Consider the following 23,001-nt stretch of genomic DNA (forward strand, 5'->3'; position numbering starts at 1 on the left):
TCAATCTAGACAACAATGCTGTTTAGAGTTCTTTCTGAATTGATTGGAGGTCAAGCAGGCTCATCTGCGCACCATTCATTATCTATGGGACTGCCAGAGAAAACCGAGTACAGCTCTCATCTATGCTGAATTAAAGAGGATCTTTCACCAGATCTAAAAATATAATCTGGATCATAAAATAGACTACTTAGCCATGATGAAAATGGTGTGACAGACTGTCGTGCATCTGCCCCTGAAGACAACAATTTGTGTAGTGTGAATATTGACATGCGGTTTTATTGTGTAATGTTAAATGTCAAATGTGACTAATGTACAGTGATATGTACTGATGCTGCTGTGTGGGTACTGTAAGGTAACGCCCAAGGTAACTCTGGTACACTCAGCTAAGATGTAAAGTAGGCATAAGATTAGATCTAGGTTAGGATTTAGGGCCCAGAGAAGTAACAGATAAAGCAAGACACAGTAGGTAGCGGTGAGCCTTAGTGATGTACAGTGACAAGAATAGTGTAGGACAGTAGGATACAGTTAAATGTTTTGGACCAGCCCAGCTTGGGAGAGGAAGGTAAAGTAAAAAGTGGAATCACTTCCTGGTTTAGTTATTTTAAATGTAGTGTGATATTCGTGTGAATATGAAGTTCAAGGTGCAATGAGCTGGAGGCACGTGGAGTACATATGCGGTGCCCCAGGGTCCTGGTCGTCACAGTGGTATTGCTTTCCTCTCGGGGAGAGTAATGCTACGTTTGGAGGCAATGAAGGATAACTGCATCCAGATACCACAAACATGCAACACAGTTTACACTCCAGGTCACCAGGGGGTGCTTCTGCTCCTATTTATTAGGTCACTCCCCATATATATATATAACTGGTCGTCTGCAGGGAAAGTTAGAACGTTCCAGACCAGAGTCTGGGGAGGATGGAGGGTTAAAGGAGCTGTGCATGCCCTCAGAGCTGCAGCTCCCAGAAAGAGATATTGAAGGCAGAATTGTATTGCAGCGAGTGTGTAAGGTGTTATGAACTGGTGGTTTAGGAGCGACATGGGACGAGTTCTGAAGGAGGTGGTACCTGTACTGACCGCAGTCCCTAAGCTCAACACAACACTAGAAGTAGCCGTGGGATGTTCCTGTCACTCCCTAGACACCTCATCACAGCCTGAGAATTAACTAGCCCTAAAGATAGAAACAGGAAAACTATCTTGCCTCAGAGAAAATCCCCAAAGGATAGATAGCCCCCCACAAGTAATGACTGTGAGTGGAGAGGGAAAAGACACACAGAATGAAACCAGGATGTAGCACAGGAGGCCAGTCTAGCTAGATAGATAGGACAGGATAGAATACTGTGCGGTCAGTATTAAAAACTACAAAAATCCACACAGAGTTTACAAAAATCTCCACACCTGACTAAAGGTGTGGAGGGTAAATCTGCTTCCCAGAGCTTCCAGCTAAACTGAATTAATCCATACTGACAAGCTGGACAAAACATAGAATGCACAGAACGAATAACTCCACAACATGTGGACAGAAAAGAGCAAAGCAAGGACTTATCTTTGCTGAACTGGTCAGGATATCAGGGAAATCCAAGCAGAGATGTGAGTCCAACCAGGAACCATTGACAAGTGGCACTGGCTGAAGGGAAGAGCCAGGCATAAATAGCCGAGCAGAAAGATAATCAGTGGAAGCAGCTGCAGACTGCTAAATCCAAGGAGCAGCCATTCCACTTAAAACCACCGGAGGGAGCCCAAGAGCAGAACTCACAAACGTGCCACTTACAACCACCGGAGGGAGCCCAAGAGCGGAATTCACAACAGTAAGGAGAAGAAGCAAAAGGAAAGGATACCAGAAGGGGACCAGCCCTGCACAGGCTGCCTTCTTCTAAGGCGCAGGATCCCGGTAGCCGGAATACAGAGGGAGTAAAGACCTTTATGCTTTGCTCCAGAGACCGACAGGACAGCTAATTTCATGTTACCTGTCCGCCCTACACCCAGGAGGCATGGTGGCACCCCTTAGAGGCTGGGGCATGATAGAGTCCCTATAAACCGCCTCAAGCCACCAGTCATACGGGTTTGTCCTATCCTATCCGGGGGACAGAGAAAGACAGAACATCTACAATAGTTGTGAGGACCTTATGAGAAGCTTAGCGGTAAGGGACTACAACACCACGGCGCTAGAGGAAGGCTTTTATTTCCAGCAGGACAAGGGGACTCTGGACTTGCCTCCAAACTGGCCGGACTCTGGCTGCCCTGTGCTCTGGTGTCCTGGACTGTGGATGCTGAAGTCTTCAGTAAAGGTAAAGAGACTGCAACCTTGTGTCCTCGTTCTTCTGTGCACCTCTCCCCATACCACCATCTACACACCGGGAAGCCCTGGGGATATACTTCACCTGTGGGAAGGTATACCATCTAGCTGCCATAACATCACCCCAGCGGACCCCTTAAAGCAGCGTCGGTCACCCTGACCGAATAACACAGGTGGCGTCATGAACACAAACTTTATCCCTTTTATAGATCTTTCCCTTTTAAATGGACGTCCCCGGCTTCACGGACCGGGTCAGCCACAGTGACATCCCCCTGTGAACCGCAGGACCCAGTACCGAGTACCCCACGGCCCCATGGGGGCGCTCCACATACTGTTCTGGCAGCATGAGGTTGTACCAAATTTCCTGCAAACCTTCCTTTAATGTCCGTAGCCTACAGACCCAACTAGGCACTAAGGAATATGGCTTAATCCCTTCAATGCAGGGGAAGTCGGACAGAGAACCACTAGAGGAAGTTGTAAAGGATTTTGAGAGTGCTGTGGAGCAAGATGGGAAATACCTGGGGTTGACAAGAGGATCAAAAGTAGGGATAGTCGGAGCTGAACATAAGCAAAGGCTTGAAATGTAGTGTGTTGATGGAACTGGAACAGTAGGGATCTGTGCCTGATAATGCATGTTAAAGACTGATTGACTTGAACTGTCCAGTAAATGTGATCTGGTTAAACTGAACCAGGTATCCTATGATATGTGTGCAGTTGATCCTGGAGCCAAGGATGTGGATGCAGCAGAGGCCTCTGTGTGTGCAAAGCAAACTTCACAGCACAACATATATGGACTGGGACACTGTTGGTTTGTGGGGTGCCAGGTTATGGAGAAGCATCGGATTGGCCACAGCTACCTCCCTGGACACCTTACACATTCTCAGTAGAATCTGCAGTCTCTATAGCACTAGAGAATGAGAAATCATGTCTCCCAGGACCATTTACAATGTGTAATAAGTTTCTAACACCATTTACGGTAGAACATGGTAGATGTGACCAGGCTTCAAAAAGGGTTAGGTTGTCAATCACCCTGCTGTCGGCAGGACGATATGAAACTGATTAGATATGAAGTGCAAACCTATTGAACCACCCCCTAACATGAGCTAAATGTTACAGAAGTTAAACCTATTTTAAAGACTAGAGGAAGCCTAAAACCAATCCAACAAGCTCTGTGAGTAGAGTTTAATGAACCTAACACTGTGGTCACATTAGAAGGGTTGTTCTAGTGACAGATCCAGTTAAAAAGTGAATTTGGAGCATTTTTTTTTATTGATAACGCATTTTTACTGAACATATATTTTTCTTCTGCTATAATTCATTTCAATCATAGTTTTCACATTTTTCTAGGTATTCTTTCATATTACGAATCATAAACTGATCCTTGGATTGTGGAAAAGCCCCCAAAACATAAGTTGAGCTTTAATTCCATCCTTTATGCATGTTTAAAAAAATGTATTAAGAAATATCACGCATATCTAATGCTACATTCTAAACATTACTTCTCATGTCCACATACCTTTCCTTTTTGTACAGTGGTATACAGTACCAGGTTCGTGTGGCAAGGAAGAATAGGAGTTGGAGGGAGGTATTAGGTCCTGAGAGGTGCTGCTTACACCATTCTCACACTGATACTGAGAACTGAGGTTAGAGGAACTTGTTATATTTCGAGATTCAGAGGAGAATGGACTATGGTTAGATGTCACCTTTTGTCGCACAGTACTTCTTGGAACAACAGGATATTCTTTGCTGCAGAGAAAACATACGTTGGTATAGAATGAACAACATACCATACAATTCAATAAGGACTGCACAATAAGCTCTAAATTGCAGCCCTAAAAGCTTATTCATGCAAATTTTAATTGGTTTTAGAACATCTGGTTAGTCTGGTAAATAAAATGTTCTGTACTCTAATGTATCTGTTAGTGTCTAGCACCCAAGAGGTGTTTATAGAGAGGAAAGCCTTGTTTTTTTACATGCACTCTATGCAGGATTGCTTGGCTCATCTGCTCCCTACATACAGTTGTGTTCAAAAGTTTACATACCCCGGTAGATTTTTTTGCTTTCTTGGTCTTTTTTTCAAAGAATATGAATGATAACACCAACATATTTTCTCCACTCATGGTTAGTGGTTGGGTGAAGCATTTCTTGTCAAGCTACTGTGTTTTCTCTTTTTAAATCATAATGATAACCCAAAACATCCAATTGACCCTGATTAAAAGTTCACATACCCCATTTGTTAATACCGTGTATTGCCCCCTCTAACATCAATGACAGCTTGAAGTCTTTTGCTGTAGTTGTGGATGAGGTTCTTTATTTTCTCAGATGGTAAAGCTGCCCACTCTTCTTGGCAAAAAGCCTCCAGTTCCTGTAAATTCCTGGGCTGTCTAGCATGAACTGCACGCTTGAGATCTCCCCAAAGTGGCTCAATGATATTGAGGACAGGAGACTGAGATGGCCACTCCAGTACCTTCACTTTGTTCTGCTGTAGCCAATGACAGGTTGACTTGACCTTGGGTTTTGGATCGTTGTGATGTTGGAATAACCAAGTACGACCTATGCGCGGCTTCCAGGCTGATGATTGCAAATTTGCTTCCAGTATTTGCTGATAACATGCTGTATTCATCTTTCCTTCAACTTTGACCAAGATTCCTGTGCCTGTGTAGTTCACACATCCCCAAAACATCAGCGATCCACCTCCATGCTTTACAATAGGAATGGTGTTCCTTTCATCATAGGCCTTGTTGACTTCTTTCCAAATGTAACATTTATGGCTGTGGCCAAAAAGGTTAATTTTGGTCTCATCACTCCAAATTACCTTGTTCCAGAAGTTTTGAGGGTTGTCTCTGTGCTGTTTTGCGTATTGTAGGCGAGATACTGTGTGGCATTTGTGCAGTAATGGCTTTCTTCTGGCGACTTGACCATGCAGCCCATTTTTCTTCAAGTGCCTCCTTATTGTGTATCTTGAAACAACCACACTGCTAGTTTTCATAGAGTCCTGTATTTCAGCTGATGTTATTTGTGAGTTTTTCTTTGCATGCCAAACAATTTTCCTGGCAGTTGTGGATGCAGTTTTTGTTGGTCTACCTGACCATGGTTTTGCTTTTACAGAGCCCCTGATTTTCCATTTGTTAATCACAGTTTAAACTCTATTGACTGGTATTATCAATTCCTTGGATATCTTTTTGTATCCCTTTCCTGTTTTATACAGTTCAACTACCTTTTCCCGTTGATCCATTGACAATTCTGTTGCTTTCCCCATGACTCACAATCCAGAAATGTCAGTGGCTGGATGAAAGATGCAAGAGTCTGTCTGGATTCCAGAAACTCACTCAGCTTTTATGCATGCACACTGATTACAAGCAGACAGGTCACGGGTAAGTATGTTAACTTTAGCAGCCATTCAAACTCATTTGTGTCAACTTCTGTGCATGTTATCAGGCCAAAATCACCAGGGTATGTGAACTTTTGATTGGGGTTATTTGGATATTTTGCATTGTCATTATGATTTAAAAAAAGAAAACACAGTAGTTTGACAATAAATGGCTTCACCCAACCACTAACCATGAGTGGAGAAAATATGTTGGTGTTATCATTCATATTCTCTGTAAAAAGGCCAAGAAAGCAAAAATTCTGCTGGGGTATGTAAACTTTTGAGCACAACTTTATATGATACATAAAAGGCTTAGTACACAGCAGACCATTCAACCAATCCTTTAAGGGCTGAATGCAAATAGCTGCCTTCTGAACAACTGCAGTCCCCAAGACTTTTTAGCATTCAAATGGTATTTTAGTGAACCAAGGTACTACGTGCTATGCTACTCAGCTAGTTTATTCCTATGTTAATAATTCTGTTGAACCAGTCTAAAATATGAGCCAAAGTTGATCATACCAATTAATTAATAGTGCTGTTATCCACTGTCAGTATTAGATTTTGTGATTTCAGACTCAACAGATTTCAGCACATAACTGTCCAAGTGAAAACTTTATTTCTTCATATATGCTAAACTAATACTTAAAAAATTGATGCGTGCTTTTATACTTTGGTGTAAGGGAAACACTGACCAAATGAATAATATATGAATGAATGTTAGGGCTCAAATTCCAACCTCTGCACAGGGGGAATCTCAAGTCATCTCCACTGTCGTCTCCCATTCTCCTCCAGCCACAGTGGAGATTGCTCAGCGGAGACGTCAGTCCCAGCGTCTGGCTCAGGCAGATACTCTGCATTTGGCTACTGCTGTTCTTCCAGGCTCTGCCATTATAGCTAGTACTGGTCAGCGGCGAGGACTTGCTTCTGGAACTGTCTTGCTTTCTCCCTTCTGAGCATGCCCAAAGGAAGACCTCTCATTGGAAGTCAGGGGTCACATGCACAGGTCCTGAAGCAACTTCCATTGGTCCTCTAGGAAGGTCCTGAAGTTGCTGCAACTATAAAAGGTTCGAATGGCCGTACGGCCATACGCTAGTATCAATCTTTGTCATGAGCTTTGTGCCAGTGTGGTCATGTATGCTTGTGGTCAGGGCCCGGCTGAAATAAGCCACTAGAATACCAGCACCTCCGGTGAGGAGTTTGTTTACATGTATTCAGGGCCTGGCTGAAATAAGCCACTAGAATACCGGCACCTCCGGTGAGGAATTGTTTGCGTGCTTCTCTGACTGCATGACCACTGACTGCTATCAGCTCAGCAGTTAGCTGTGTACTCCTGTGAGCTTAACAGGACACAGTGCTTTTCTATCACGGCGACTCTGTGAAGTAACAGAGCTCGCTTATACCACCATATAGTGCCATTTGCTAGCAGCAGGTTCTCCTCCTGCACGGTGGATCCCGGGCTGCGAGCGCACCAATAATAACATCTATATTTACTCGGTGTGTTCCACCAGCCCTAACATAATACTAGCGCCAGCGTCTGGCTAGTAAATGGCTGATCAACAGCAATCTTTGCGGTGCATCCAGCAGCTGGAGGGTAGATCGGCGGCTCTCGAGTGCTCAATCTCAGCAGTGGATGTTACCGCAGTTGCTGTCCAGGCTGCTAGCGTGGCTGCAGCAACCTTGTCCACTGCCTCCCCTGTTCCGACTCTTTCTTGCCTCCCGCTGCCAGAGAAATTTTCTGGAGATAGTAAATCTTGTAGGGGTTTCATGAGCCAGTGCTCTATACATCTCGAGCTTCTGGCCACACGTTTCCCCACAGAGCAGGCAAAGGCGGGATTTATAGTGTCTCTCCTGTCGGCACAGGGCGTTAGAGTGGGCTATGCCGCTGTGGGAGCGTGGCGATCATGTGGTGCACAGTGCTCCGCTGTTCCTGAGCACACTGAAACAGGTCTTTTTAGGACCTCGAGTCGCCCATGATAAGGTGCTCCAGCTGTTGGCATTGACTCAGGGCTCGTCCTTGGTCAGCCATTTTGCCGTTCACTTCCGCACCCTAGCATCTGAGCTGGAGTGGTCGGATAAAGCCCTTATCCCAATATTTCGGAGGGGGCTGGCTGACCTCGTGAAGGATGCTCTGGCCACTAGGGAGATTCCCGCCACACTGAAGGAGTTAATAACTGTGTCCACTCGTATTGACCTCCGTTTTCACGAGTGGAGGTTAGAGCGAGCCCAGTGTAGGCAGAGGTTTCATCTGGCTCCCACCTTCGCCAAACCTTTAGAATCTCCGGTCCTGGTCACTGAGTCACATGAGGCCATGGAAGTGTCACGAGCGGGATCTAAGTCCCGGACCACTCTTGCACTCACGGTCTGTCATGTTTGCCAGCAGTCAGGACATCTTGCCACCAGATGTTCCCAGCGGTCGAGGAAACGTCAGCATCTAGTGGTAGAAGGTGTAGGTACGCTAGACACGGCGATGTTTGCCTCCAAATTGTCCTTTAAGGGGACAATTACTATAGGCTCATTCTCCCACTCAGTAGAGCTCTGGGTGGATTCTGGGGCAGAGGGCAATTTTATGTCTTCTGCCTTCGCCCAATGTCACTCAATTCCCCTGGTAATGCTAGCTCAGCCAGTTACCGTACGAGTGGTGAATGGATCGACACTGCCCTCTCAGATAACACACCAGACCATCCCTTTCTCTCAGTCCTTGTCACCATCTCATCAGGAGATGATATCTCTGCTCGTCATTCCTGAGGGAATTGATGAGGTCCAGGGATACCTTGGCTATGGTACCACTCTCCTCATATCGAGTGGTCCACAGGCAGAATTTTGGTATGGAGGGAATCTTGTGGGGGTAGATTTCAGAAGGAAAGTGTTCAAGTTGCTATTACTGAGGTACCCGCAGATCTTTCCTCTCTCCTCAAGCAATATTGGCCCTATGCGGATGTGTTCTCCAAAAGAGCTGCGGAGACCCTTCCAACTCACCATCCCTATGACTGTCCTATTGACCCCTTACCTGGTGCTGAGCCTCCCCGGAGTCGAGTCTATCCGTTATCTCTCCCGGAGATGGAGGCAATGTCTCAGTACATCCAGGAAAATCTGGCAAGAGGATTCATTAGGAAGTCAGTGTCACCTGCAGGGGCTGGGTTCTTCTTCGTGGAGAAGAAAAACGGGGAACTACGTCCATACATAGACTACAGGGGTGTTAACACCATCTGTTGTGAATTCTGTGATCAAGCTCCCTCCTGTGGTCACGAGTGGTACTGCGGCTCCTGAGTTTCCTTCCTCAGGTGATGAGGTTAAGTCGTTAGGTGCTGCTCTATTTGACTCCACCTGGTGCTTTGATCCTGGCCTCCAGTCAATGTTCTAGTATTGGTCTTGCTTCCTCCTGGATCGTTCCTGTGGCCTGTCTGCTCAGCATAAGCTAAGTTCTGCTTGTGTTACTTTTGTTGCTATATTTTCTGTCCAGCTTGCTTTTTTAGTTTTGCTTGCTTGCTGGAAGCTCTGAGACGCAGAGGGAGCACCTCCGTACCGTTAGTCGGTGCGGAGGGTCTTTTTGCCCCTCTGCGTGGTTGTTTGTAGGTTTTTGTGTTGACCGCAAAGCTATCTTTCCTATCCTCGGTCTATTCAGTAAGTCGGGCCTCACTTTGCTAAATCTATTTCATCTCTGTGTTTGTATTTTCATCTTAACTCACAGTCATTATATGTGGGGGGCTGCCTTTTCCTTTGGGGAATTTCTCTGAGGCAAGGTAGGCTTATTTTTCTATCTTCAGGACTAGCTAGTTTCTCAGGCTGTGCCGAGTTGCATAGGGAGCGTTAGGCGCAATCCACGGCTACCTCTAGTGTGGTTTGATAGGTTTAGGGATTGCGGTCAGCAGAGTTTCCACGTCTCAGAGCTCGTCCTATGTTTTGTGGTTTTTGTCAGGTCACTTGTGTGCTCTGAACTTCAAGGTCCATTGTGGTTCTGAATTACCTATTCATAACAGTACTGGAGGCCCAAAGTACTATGCTTCTCAATAGAGAGAAAAAAGAAGTTCTGAGACCATTTTTTTTTCTTTGCACTGTGTTTTGCCTTTTTTTTCCCCTAGACATTTGGGTGGTTCAGGACACAGGTGTGGTGATGGACATTAAAGGTCTGTCTTCATGTGTGGATCTTCTCACTGCAAGAGTACAAAATATTCAAGACTTTGTGGCTCAGAATTCTATGTTAGAACCAAGAATTCCTATTCCTGATTTGTTTTCTGGAGATAGAGCTAAATTTCTGAGTTTCAAAAATAATTGCAAACTGTTTCTGGCATTGAAACCTCGCTCCTCTGGTGACCCAGTTCAACAAGTTAAGATCATTATTTCTTTATTACGTGGCGACCCTCAAGACTGGGCATTTTCCCTTGCGCCAGGAGATCCTGCATTATGTAATATTGATGCGTTTTTTCTGGCGCTCGGATTACTGTACGATGAACCTAATTCAGTGGATCAGGCAGAGAAAAATTTGCTGGCTCTGTGTCAGGGTCAGGATGAGATAGAGATTTATTGTCAGAAGTTCAGAAAGAGGTCTGTGCTCACTCAATGGAATGAATGTGCTTTGGCAGCAATCTTCAGAAAGGGTCTCTCTGAAGCCCTTAAGGATGTCATGGTGGGATTTCCTATGCCTGCTGGTCTGAATGAGTCTATGTCTTTGGCCATTCAGATCGGTCGACGCTTGCGTGAGCGTAAATCTGTGCACCATTTGGCGGTATTATCTGAGCATAAACCTGAGCCTATGCAGTGTGATAGGACTTTGACGAGAGCTGAAAGGCAAGAACACAGACGTCAGAATGGGCTGTGTTTCTACTGTGGTGATTACACTCATGCTATCTCCGATTGTCCTAAGCGCACTAAGCGGTTCGCTAAGTCTGCCACCATTGGTACGGTACAGTCGAAATTTCTTTTGTCCGTTACTTTGATCTGCTCTTTGTCTTCCTATTCTGTCATGGCATTTGTGGATTCAGGCGCTGCCCTGAATTTGATGGACTTGGAGTTTGCTAGGCGCTGTGGGTTTGTCTTGGAGCCCTTGCAGTGTCTTATTCCATTGAGAGGAATTGATGCTACGCCTTTGGCCAAGAATAAGCCTCAGTATTGGACCCAGCTGACCATGTGCATGGCTCCTGCGCACCAGGAGGATATTCGCTTTCTGGTGTTGCAAAATCTGCATGATGTGGTCGTGTTGGGGTTGCCATGGCTACAAGTCCATAACCCAGTATTAGATTGGAAATCAATGTCTGTGTCCAGCTGGGGTTGTCAGGGGGTACAGGGTGATGTTCCATTTCTGTCTATCTCATCATCCACCCCTTCTGAGGTCCCAGAGTTCTTGTCTGATTACCGGGATGTATTCGATGAGCCCAAGTCCAATGCCCTACCTCCGCATAGGGATTGTGATTGTGCTATCGAGTTGATTCCTGGTAGTAAGTTTCCTAAGGGTCGACTGTTTAATTTATCTGTACCTGAGCACGCCGCTATGCGGAGTTACGTACAAGAATCCTTGGAGAAGGGTCATATTCGGCCGTCGTCATCGCCATTGGGAGCAGGGTTCTTTTTTGTGGCCAAGAAGGATGGTTCGCTGAGACCTTGTATTGATTACCGCCTTCTAAATAAAATCACGGTCAAATTTCAGTACCCCTTGCCGCTGCTATCTGATTTGTTTGCTCGGATTAAGGGGGCTAGTTGGTTCACCAAGATAGATCTTCGTGGTGCATATAATCTTGTGCGTATTAAACGGGGCGATGAATGGAAAACTGCATTTAATACGCCCGAGGGCCATTTTGAGTACCTAGTTATGCCATTCGGACTTGCCAATGCTCCATCAGTATTTCAATGCTTTATGCATGACATCTTCCGAAAGTACCTGGATAAATTCCTGATTGTATACTTGGATGATATTTTGGTCTTCTCGGATGATTGGGAGTCTCATGTGAAGCAGGTCAGAATGGTGTTCCAGGTCCTGCGTGCTAATTTTTTGTTTGTGAAGGGATCAAAGTGTCTCTTTGGTGTTCAGAAGGTTTCATTTTTGGGGTACATTTTTTCCCCTTCTACCATCGAGATGGACCCTGTTAAGGTCCAGGCCATTTATGATTGGACTCAGCCGACATCTCTGAAGAGTCTGCAAAAGTTCCTTGGCTTTGCTAATTTTTATCGTCGCTTCATCTGTAATTTTTCTAGTATTGCTAAACCATTGACCGATTTGACCAAAAAGGGTGCTGATGTGGTCAATTGGTCTTCTGCTGCTGTGGAAGCTTTTCAAGAGTTAAAGCGTCGTTTTTCTTCTGCCCCTGTGTTGTGTCAACCAGATGTTTCGCTTCCGTTCCAGGTTGAGGTTGATGCTTCTGAAATTGGAGCGGGGGCTGTTATGTCGCAAAGAGGTGCTGATTGCTTGGTGATGAAGCCATGCGCCTTCTTTTCCAGGAAGTTTTCGCCTGCTGAGCGAAATTATGATGTTGGCAATCGAGAGTTGCTGGCCATGAAGTGGGCATTCGAGGAGTGGCGTCATTGGCTTGAAGGAGCTAAGCATCGCGTGGTGGTCTTGACTGATCACAAGAACTTGACTTATCTCGAGTCTGTCAAACGGTTGAATCCTAGACAGGCTCGTTGGTCGCTGTTTTTCTCCCGTTTTGACTTTGTGGTTTCGTACCTTCCGGGCTCTAAAAATGTGAAGGCGGATGCCCTGTCTAGGAGTTTTGTGCCCGACTCTCCGGGTTTGCCTGAGCCGGTGGGTATTCTCAAAGAGGGAGTAATTGTGTCTGCCATCTCCCCTGATTTGCGGCGGGTGCTGCAAAAATTTCAGGCTAATAAACCTGATCGTTGCCCAGCAGAGAAACTGTTTGTCCCTGATAGGTGGACGAATAAAGTTATCTCTGAGGTTCATTGTTCAGTGTTGGCTGGTCATCCTGGAATCTTTGGTACCAGAGATTTGGTGGCTAGATCCTTTTGGTGGCCGTCTCTGTCGCGGGATGTGCGTTCTTTTGTGCAGTCCTGTGGGATTTGTGCTCGGGCTAAGCCCTGCTGTTCTCGTGCCAGTGGGTTGCTTTTGCCCTTGCCGATCCCGAAGAGGCCTTGGACACATATCTCTATGGATTTTATTTCGGATCTCCCCGTCTCTCAAAAAATGTCGGTCATTTGGGTAGTTTGTGATCGCTTCTCTAAGATGATCCATTTGGTACCCTTGTCTAAATTACCTTCCTCCTCTGATTTGGTGCCATTGTTCTTCCAGCATGTGGTTCGTTTACATGGCATTCCAGAGAACATCGTTTCTGACAGAGGTTCCCAGTTTGTTTCGAGGTTTTGGCGATCCTTTTGTGCTAGGATGGGCATTGATTTGTCTTTTTCCTCGGCTTTCCATCCTCAGACAAATGGCCAGACTGAACGAACCAATCAGACCTTGGAAACATATCTGAGATGTTTTGTTTCTGCTGATCAGGATGATTGGGTGTCCTTTTTGCCATTGGCTGAGTTCGCTCTTAATAATCGGGCCAGCTCGGCTACCTTGGTTTCACCGTTTTTCTGCAATTCTGGGTTCCATCCTCGTTTCTCTTCAGGGCAGGTTGAGTCTTCGGACTGTCCTGGTGTGGATACTGTGGTGGACAGGTTGCAGCGGATTTGGACTCATGTAGTGGACAATTTGACCTTGTCCCAGGAGAAGGCTCAACGTTTCGCTAATCGCAGACGCTGTGTGGGTCCCCGACTTCGTGTTGGGGATTTGGTTTGGTTGTCAACTCGTTATATTCCTATGAAGGTTTCCTCTCCTAAGTTTAAGCCTCGTTTTATTGGTCCGTATAGGATTTCTGAGGTTCTTAATCCTGTGTCTTTTCGTTTGACCCTTCCAGATTCTTTTTCCATCCATAACGTATTCCATAGGTCACTGTTGCGGAGATACGTGGCGCCTGTGGTTCCATCTGTTGATCCTCCTGCCCCGGTTTTGGTGGAGGGGGAGTTGGAGTATATAGTGGAGAAGATTTTGGATTCTCGTGTTTCGAGACGGAAACTCCAGTATCTGGTTAAGTGGAAGGGTTATGGTCAGGAAGATAATTCCTGGGTCTTTGCCTCTGATGTCCATGCTGCCGATCTTGTTCATGCCTTTCATATGGCTCATCCTGGTCGGCCTGGGGGCTCTGGTGAGGGTTCGGTGACCCCTCCTCAAGGGGGGGGGGTACTGTTGTGAATTCTGTGATCAAGCTCCCTCCTGTGGTCACGAGTGGTACTGCGGCTTCTGAGTTTCCTTCCTCAGGTGATGAGGTTAAGTCGTTAGGTGCTGCTCTATTTGACTCCACCTGGTGCTTTGATCCTGGCCTCCAGTCAATGTTCTAGTATTGGTCTTGCTTCCTCCTGGATCGTTCCTGTGGCCTGTCTGCTCAGCATAAGCTAAGTTCTGCTTGTGTTACTTTTGTTGCTATATTTTCTGCCCAGCTTGCTTTTTTATTTTTGCTTGCTTGCTGGAAGCTCTGAGACGGAAAGGGAGCACCTCCGTACCGTTAGTCGGTGCGGAGGGTCTTTTTGCCCCTCTGCGTGGTTGTTTGTAGGTTTTTGTGTTGACCGCAAAGCTATCTTTCCTATCCTCGGTCTATTCAGTAAGTCGGGCCTCACTTTGCTAAATCTATTTCATCTCTGTGTTTGTATTTTTATCTTAACTCACAGTCATTATATGTGGGGGGCTGCCTTTTCCTTTGGGGAATTTCTCTGAGGCAAGGTAGGCTTATTTTTCTATCTTCAGGACTAGCTAGTTTCTCAGGCTGTGCCGAGTTGCATAGGGAGCGTTAGGCGCAATCCACGGCTACCTCTAGTGTGGTTTGATAGGTTTAGGGATTGCGGTCAGCAGAGTTTCCACGTCTCAGAGCTCGTCCTATGTTTTGTGGTTTTTGTCAGGTCACTTGTGTGCTCTGAACTTCAAGGTCCATTGTGGTTCTGAATTACCTATTCATAACAGCCATCACCGTTAAGAATAAGTATCCCCTGCCCCTGATATCTGAGCTTTTTGATAGGCTTCGGGGAGCAAGGGTATTTACTAAGCTAGATCTGCGGGGTGCTTACAACCTGATTCGCATCCGTGAGGGGGACGAATGGAAGAAGGCTTTTAACACTAGGGATGGGCACTATGAATTTCTAGTGATGCCCTTTGGGTTCTGTAATGCCCCAGCCATTTTCCAAGACTTTGTAAACGATATCTTCCAGGATATGCTGTCCATCTCTGTCATAGTCTATCTGGATGATATTCCCATCTACTCTCCAGATATGGACTCCCACCGGAGAGATGTTTGCAAAGTCTTCGACCTCTCACGAGCTAATTCCCTCTATGCCAATTTGGAGAAATGTGTGTTTGAGCAGGAGTCTTTACCTTTCCTGGGCTATATCATCTCCACCCAGGGTTTGGCTATGGATCCTGCCAAACTACAGGCTGTGATGGACTGGCATGAACCCCATTCTCTTAAAGCAGTGCAGCGCTTTATGGGGTTCATTAACTATTATCGCCAGTTCATTCCTCATTTCTCAACTCTGGTAGCTCCCTTGGTAGCCCTCACCAAGAAGGGAGCAAATCCCAAATTGTTGTCTGAGGAGATCTCCAAGGCCTTCATTTCTATTAAGTCCCATTTTGCTAGCGCTCCCATCCTACATTGCCCTGATGTAGATATGCCGTTTATAATGGAGCTGGATGCCTCTTCCATTGGTGCTGGAGCAGTCCTCTTTCAAAAGGATGCTCAAGGTTTGGGTAATCACCGACCATTTTTCCAAAATGGTGCACTTGGTGCCTCTTCTACGGCTACCTTCTGCACGGGCGCTTGCAGTGTTGTTCATCAAACATATCTTTCGCCTACACGGTATGTCGGATAAAATTGTCAGTGACTGGGGTCCCCAGTTTGCGTCTCGATTCTGGAGAGAGCTTTGTCGTCTGCTCAGCATTGCGTTGAATCTCTCCTCGGCATATCATCCCGAGACGAATGGGTTGGTAGAGAGGGCCAACCAGAGTCTGGTCACATATCTACGTCTAGACATATCTACATTTTGCTTCTGCCAGGCAGGATGACTGGGCATCCTTGTTACCATTGGCAGAGTTTGCGCTAAACAACGCCGTAGCCAACTCCACCAGTCAGACTCCATTCCTCCTTAATTACGGCCAGCATCTGCGTGTCCCTGTGCCTATGCCCGTGTCTTCCACTGACTGCAGGGTGGCAGACAAGGCTGTAGAGGCATGGGACATTTGGGACCTCTGTCAGGATGCCATTCGGGCCTCCAAGGAGAGAATGAAGTCCTCTGTCCATGCTCATCGGCGCCCCGCTCCGACCTTTGCTCCTGGCGACTTAGTGTGGCTCTCCGCCCATGACAACAGGCTGCGTGTTGAGCCCACTAAGTTTGCACCTCGCTACTTGGGTCCCTTCAAGTTCCTCAAACAGGTTAACCCTGTGGTCTACCGTCTGGCCCTTCCTTCATGCCTAAGTATCACCGACACCTTTCATGTGTCCCTCTTGAAGCCCGTATACATGTCCCGGTTTTCCGAGTCATCCGCCGGGACATCCGGTTCGTCTACGGATGATTACGAGGTGAATGCTATTTTGGGGTTCAAGGTGGTACGTGGCAAGAAAGTTTATTTGGTGGACTGGAAGGGTTATGGTCCAGAGGACAGGTCTTGGGAACCTGCTGAACACATTCGAGCTCCGCAACTCATTGAGGCCTTCGAGCGTAGCGAGGTCCAAGGAGGGGGGCCCTAGGAGGGGGGGTAATGCTAGGGCTTGAGTTCCCACCTCTGCATAGGGGGATCTCAAGTCATCTTCGCTGAGGTCTCCCATTCTTCTCCAGCCGCAGTGGAGCCTGCTCAGCGGAGACATCGGTACCAGCATCTGGCTCAGCCAGATACTCTGCGTATGGCTACTGCTGTTCTTCCAGGCTCTGCTAGTACTGGTCAGCCGCGAGGACTCGCTTCTGGGACTAAGTCCTGCTTTCTTGCTTCTGAGCATGCCCAAAGGAAGACCTCTCATAGGAGGTCAGGGGTCACACGCTCAGGTCCTGAAGCAAATCCCATTGGTCCTCTAGGAAGGTCCTGAATTTGCTACAACTATAAAAGGTTCGCATGGCCGCACGGCCATGCGGTAGTATCAATCTTTGTCATGAGCTTTGCGCCAGTGTGGTCATGTATGCTTGTGGTCAGGGCCAGCTGAAATAAGCCACTAGAATACCAGCACCTCCGGTGAGGAGTTTGTTTGCATGTATTCAGGTCCCGGCTGAAATAAGCCACTAAAATACCGGCACCTCCGGTGAGGAATTGTTTGCGTGCATCTGTGACTGCATGACCACTGGCTGCTATCAACTCAGCAGTTAGCTGTGTACTCCTGTGAGCTTAACAGGACACAGTGCTTTTCTATCACGGCGACTCTGTGAAGTAACAGAGCTCGCTTATACCGCCATATAGTGCCATTTGCTAGCAGCAAGTTCTCCTCCTGCACGGTGGACCCCGGGCTGCGAACGCACCAATAATAACATCTATATTTACTCGGTGCACTCCGCCAGCCCTAACAATGGTACTCATTATATATATTTTTTTCACTAAAATTTGTGTTACAAAGCATAAATAGTGCACAAACAACTAATAAGGCCTATGAGTTCATAATCCAAAAGTTACAGATGAAGTGGAGAATGAAGACCTGGAATATCAACATTTACTTCTTCCCCTACATGACTTTGACCAATCCTGAGCAGGCAGCAGTCTGCAGGGGGGAAGAAAAACATGCTATCCCATAGTAGCTTTAAACAGGCTTTGTCCTATGTGAGACATGTAATGAAAGACACCTCTGTTATCCTCACAGGTCTCACGCACTGCAGAGCTGTAGATATGAAAATTAACCCCTTAACCCCTAAGGGTGGTTTGCACGTTAATAACCAGGCCAATTTTTTAAATTCTGACTACTGTCCCTTTATGATGTTATAACTCTGGAACGTTTAAATTGATCCTGATGATTCTGACACTGTTTTCTCATGACATATTGTACTTCGTGATAGTGGTAAAATTTATTTGATATTACCTGCGTTTATTTGTGAAAAAAATGGAAATTTGGCAAAAATTTTGAAAATTTCGCAATTTTCCAAATTTGAAATGTTATGCCCTCAAATCACAGAGATATGTCACACAAAATACTTAATAAGTAACATTTCCCACATGTCTACTTTACAACAGCACAATTTTAGAACCTAATTCTTTTTTGTTAGGGACTTATAAGGGTAAAAAGTTGACCAGCAATTTCTCATTTTTACAACACCATTTTTTAGGGACTACATCACATTTGAAGTCACTTTGAGGGGTCTATATGATAGAAAATACCCAAGTGTGACACCATTCTAAAAACTGCACATCTCAAGGTGCTAAAAACCACATTCAAGAAGTTTTTTTAACCCTTCAGGTGTTTCACAGGAATTTTTGGAATGTTTATTAAAAAATGAACATTTAACTTTTTTTCACAAAAAATTTACTTCAACTCCAATTTGTTTTATTTTACCAAGGGTAACAGGAGAAATTGGACACCAAAAGTTGTTGTAAAATTTGTCCTGAATACGCTGATACCCCATATGTGTGGGTAAACCACTGTTTGGGCGCATGGCAGAGCTCAGAAGGGAAGGAGCGCCATTTAACTTTTCAATGCAAAATTGACTAGAATTGAGATGGGACGCCATGTCGAATTTGGAGAGCCCCTGATGTGCCTAAACATTGAAACCCCCCACAAGTGACACTATTTTGGAAAGTAGACCCCCTAAGGAACTTATCTAGATGTGTGGTGAGCACTTTTACCCACCGAGTGCTTTACAGATGTTTATAATGCAGAGCCGTAAAAATAAAAAATCACATTTTTTCACAAAAATGATATTTCGCCCCCAATTTTTTATTTTCCCAAGGGTAACAAAAGAAACTGGATCTCAAAAGTTGTTGTACAATTTGTCCTGAGTACGCTGATACCCCATATGTGGGGATAAACCACTGTTTGGGTGCATGGCAAAGCTCGGAAGGGAAGGAGCGCCATTTAACTTTTCAATGCAAAATTGACTAGAATTGAGATGGGACGCCATGTCGAATTTGGAGAGCCCCTGATGTGCCTAAACATTGAAACCCCCCACAAGTGACACTATTTTGGAAAGTAGACCCCCTAAGGAACTTATCTAGATATGTGGTGAGCACTTTGACCCACTAAGTGCTTCACAGAAGTTTATAATGTAAAGCCATAAAAATAAAAAATCATATTTTTTCACAAAAATTATCTTTTCGCCCACAATGTTTTATTTTCCCAAGGGTAACAGAAGAAATTGGACCCCAACAGTTGGTGTAAAATTTGTCCTGAGCACGCTGATACTCCATATATGGGGATAAACCACTGTTTGGGCGCATGGCAGAGCTCGGAAGGGAAGGAGCGCCGTTTGACTTTTCAATACAAAATTGACTGGAATTGAGATAGGACACCATGTCGCGTTTGGAGAGCCCCTGATGTGCCTAAAGATTGAAACCCCGCACAAATGACACCATTTTGGAATGAATACCCCCTAAGGAACTTATCTAGATGTGTTGTGAGAACTGTGAACCTCCAAGTGTTTCACTACAGTTTATAACGCAGAGCCGTGAAAATAATAAAAAAAAGTTTCCACAAAAATTATTTTTAGCCCCCATTTTTGTATTTTTCCAAGGGTAAAAGGAGAAATTGGACCTCAAAAGTTGTTGTGCAATTTGTCCTTAGTACACTGATACCCCATATGTTGGGGGGAACCACCATTTGGGTGCATGGCAGAGCTTGGAAGGGAAGGAGCGCTGTTTGGAATGCAGACTTAGATGGATTGGTCTGCAGGTGTCATGTTGCATCTGCAGAGCCCCTGATGTACCTAAACAGTAGAAACCCCCACAAGTGACCCCATATTGGAAACTAGACCCCCCAAGAAACTTATCTAGATGTGTTGTGAGAACTTTGCACCCCCAAGTGTTTCACTACAGTTTATAACGCAGAGCCGTAAAAATAAAAAATCTTTTTTTCCCCAAAAATTAGTTTTTAGCCCCCAGTTTTGTATTTTTCCAAGAGTAACAGGAAAAATTGGACTCAAAAGTTGTCCAATTTGTCCTGAGTATGCTGATACCCCATATGTGGGGGGAACCACCGTTTGGGTGCATGGCAAAGCTCGGAAAGTTAGGAGCTCCGTTTGGAATGTAGACTTAGATGGAATGGTCTGCAGGCGTCACATTGCGTTTGCAGAGCCCCTGATGTACCTAAACAGTAGAAAGCCCCACAAGTGACTCCATATTGGAAACTAGACCCCCCATGAAACTTATCTAGATGTGTTGTGAGAACTTTGAAACCCCAAGTGTTTCACTACAGTTTATAACACAGCTGTGAAAATAAAAAATCATTTTTTTCCACACAAATTATTTTTTAGCCCCCAGCTTTGTATTTTCCCAATGGTAACAGGAGAAATTTGACCCCAAAAGTTGTTACCCAATTTGTCCCATGCACGCTGATACCCCATATGTGGGGGAACCCCTGTTTGGATGCACGGGAGAGCTCGTAAGGGAAGAAGCACTGTTTTACTTTTTCAACGCAGAATTGGCAGGAGTTGAGATCGGACACCATGTCGCGTTTGGAGAGCCCCTGATGTGCCTAAACAGTGGAACAAACAACCCAGCATAGCCAGCCACTAGACTCTAAAACTTAACATTTAATATGTATACCTCTAAAATTATGTGTACTTTAAAAACAATTTGGTGCTCATGTTTAACCGTGCACTAGACAAGAAAAATGGCATGATCTCACCCAATTGCTGTCTCTCTTCTTGTTATAGATTCTTGTGCTTATTGAGAGCACGGCGTGGGACGGAGACCAATAAACCTTTTCCAATAGGGGGGAGAAAAAAGATATAGGTAGGGGGGGGAAGGGTTTGAAGCTATCTTCCCTGTCGTGCCCTGTGTATAAGACTCCCGCCCCAACAAGGGCAGTCCCCAAGTTTGAGCCTACTTAGTGAAGCCCTTTAGTTAGTATAACCACCCTGGATGATATGTCCTCTTTCTCTTCCCAACGCGTTTCCCTGCCTTATTCTCACATGGAGGACGCCGCTGAATGAGGTTATGTCTGCCACTGCAGAATACCTCCACTAACCTGGACATTTAACCTGGACATTTTATTCCCCTGATGAACCCCCATAACGGGGAGGGAAACGCGTTGGCGTTAGGGCTGAGAATGACCAGGGGTAGACAGTAAAAATGCAGAGTTGATGACAGGCCAGCAGCTCCAGCTTGCAGAAACCATATTCACACCAAATCTTAATACCCAGGCAACTCCTCAAATGGAGGGAGAAAAATATTCTTAACATCCAGTTCATGTATTGTACAAACCAGGACTACGAAGAGGAGGAGGAGAGTTTGTGAAAACCTCGGTTACCGGAAGCAGAAAGGGAACTCAGCAATACCACACTGTCATCCCATGTAGTGAAACAGAAACAAAAACAAGGGTTTTTCCATTCAGCAAAGAGAGTGAGGTCCATGACGTGGTAGAAGGCGGCACAAGATCGGCAATGGATGACCTAACTGGTGATGTGACCTGTGAATATGATTGGTGCTGGTGGCGGCTACTGTACTCTCCAAAGATTGTGAAAATGAAGAAGTAGAAAGGACTTTTCTGCAGTGTCTTGTCCAGCGCAGTCCTTTGTGTATCCAAGAAAACACGACATTGTAAAAGTTAACAAAAATCAGATATTGACTCAGGTGGAGCCGAGCACCATGACCACCATTGCATATAAATGTTGAATTCAATAAGTTGTAATTTGAAAAGAAAAAGGGAAGAAACTCACACAAACATAAAATCAGATGATTCAAGGCTTTAAAAAAAAAAAAAAAATTTGACAGGTCCCAAGTTGAATCCCTGTACAAATATAAACAAGAACACATGCATGTTTTCACAATTTTAAAACATACGTTTTTTTCACAATTGCACATCAAAATTTTGAATTTGATTTCTCCAAAACAAAATATCAAGAAACAGTCTTGTGACATATCCAATGAAAGCTGGCATCGTTCTGAGAACAATGATGCCTCTCCTACCTCTTTATCTTAATTCTAGCCCGAGATATGATAAAAAAAATGTAAAGCCATACCAGGCCACACTTATTCAAAACTTTAAAAATCTGTAAAAAAAATTAACTGATGAAGAAAAAAATTATAAACTTTTAATTTGTAATTAACTAAAGTTGTACTTCATAAAAACAAAAAATAAATTCTAAAGACGTCAGGTAAAAAAATATTCATATTTGGGTCACTTGATATGGAATGACCCTTTCCCAGAAAATGATTGCAATTACACGTTTTGTTATGCACATGTTTATTTCCTTTGTGTGTATTGGAACAGCACAAAGAAAACAGAGGAAAAAAAGACAAGATGGTTGTAATTTCACTGAAAACTCTCAAAATGGGCTGGACAGAATTGATGACACCTTTCCAAAACTGTGGATAAACAACTTTGCTTCAAGCATGCGATGCTGGTTCAAACTCACCGGTAAAAAGTAACAGGTATGGGCAATATGAAAATCACACGTGAAACCAGATAAAAAGGGGAGAAGTTGACTCAATCATTGCATTGTGTGTCTATATATGCTACTTCCAACAGGTGGCACTATAGAGTTTAAGTCCTCTTTTTCTCTGAAGAGGCAATTTGCATATTATATTTCCCAGAGGAGCATTGCACGGCGAATAAGCCTCCTTACCTTGACAAGCCAGAGCTGGTATGTCACTCTCCATAAGGAGAAACGTTGCCCCTTAGACCCCAGTCCAGAGCCTCTCATCTAGCCAAATTAGTTCTCATGCTTCGCACTGATGAGGGCCAACAGCCCAAAACACCTGTGTCTGCGAATTGAGGTACTGATTTGGCTTTTATCCTAAGTCATGTTGCACGACTCGTTAAAGGGTTGATTGTGACTTGTAGGATCGCTACTTCCAACAGGTGGCACTATAGAATTTAAGTCCTCTTTTTCTCTGAAGAGGCAATTTGCATATTATATATGCCACACTAAGCATGGAGAACTGAAAGAAGAGAACTGTATGAGGACTCAAGAACTAAAATTGCTGAAAAATGTCAACAATCTCAAGGTTACAAGGTCATCTCCAGAGATCTTGATGTTCCTTTCTCCACGGTGCACAACATAATCAAGATTTTTACAACCCATGGCACTGTAACTAAACTGCTGGATGTGGACGGCAGAGAACAATTAATGAAAGGTTGCAACACAAGATAGTCTGGATGGTGGATAAGCAGCCCCAATCAAGTCCCAAAGAAATTCTAGCTGTCTTGCAGGCTCAGGGTGTATCAGTGTCAGTGC

At 45.0% G+C, this 23,001-nt stretch overlaps 1 protein-coding gene across 1 annotated transcript in view; it reads right to left on the reverse strand.

The window, feature by feature from the left end:
• Positions 1-23,001, reverse strand: part of TBX5 (T-box transcription factor 5) — a 134,512-nt gene that overhangs the window by 3,428 nt on the left and 108,083 nt on the right. Inside the window, exon 6 of the mRNA XM_069759820.1 lies at positions 3,808-4,037. Within this exon, the coding sequence (XP_069615921.1) occupies positions 3,808-4,037 (230 nt within the window). The remainder of the gene's footprint in view (positions 1-3,807; positions 4,038-23,001) is intronic.

Source organism: Ranitomeya imitator, chromosome 1, assembly GCF_032444005.1.
Source record: "Ranitomeya imitator isolate aRanImi1 chromosome 1, aRanImi1.pri, whole genome shotgun sequence".
Classification (NCBI taxonomy): Eukaryota; Metazoa; Chordata; class Amphibia; order Anura; family Dendrobatidae; genus Ranitomeya; species Ranitomeya imitator.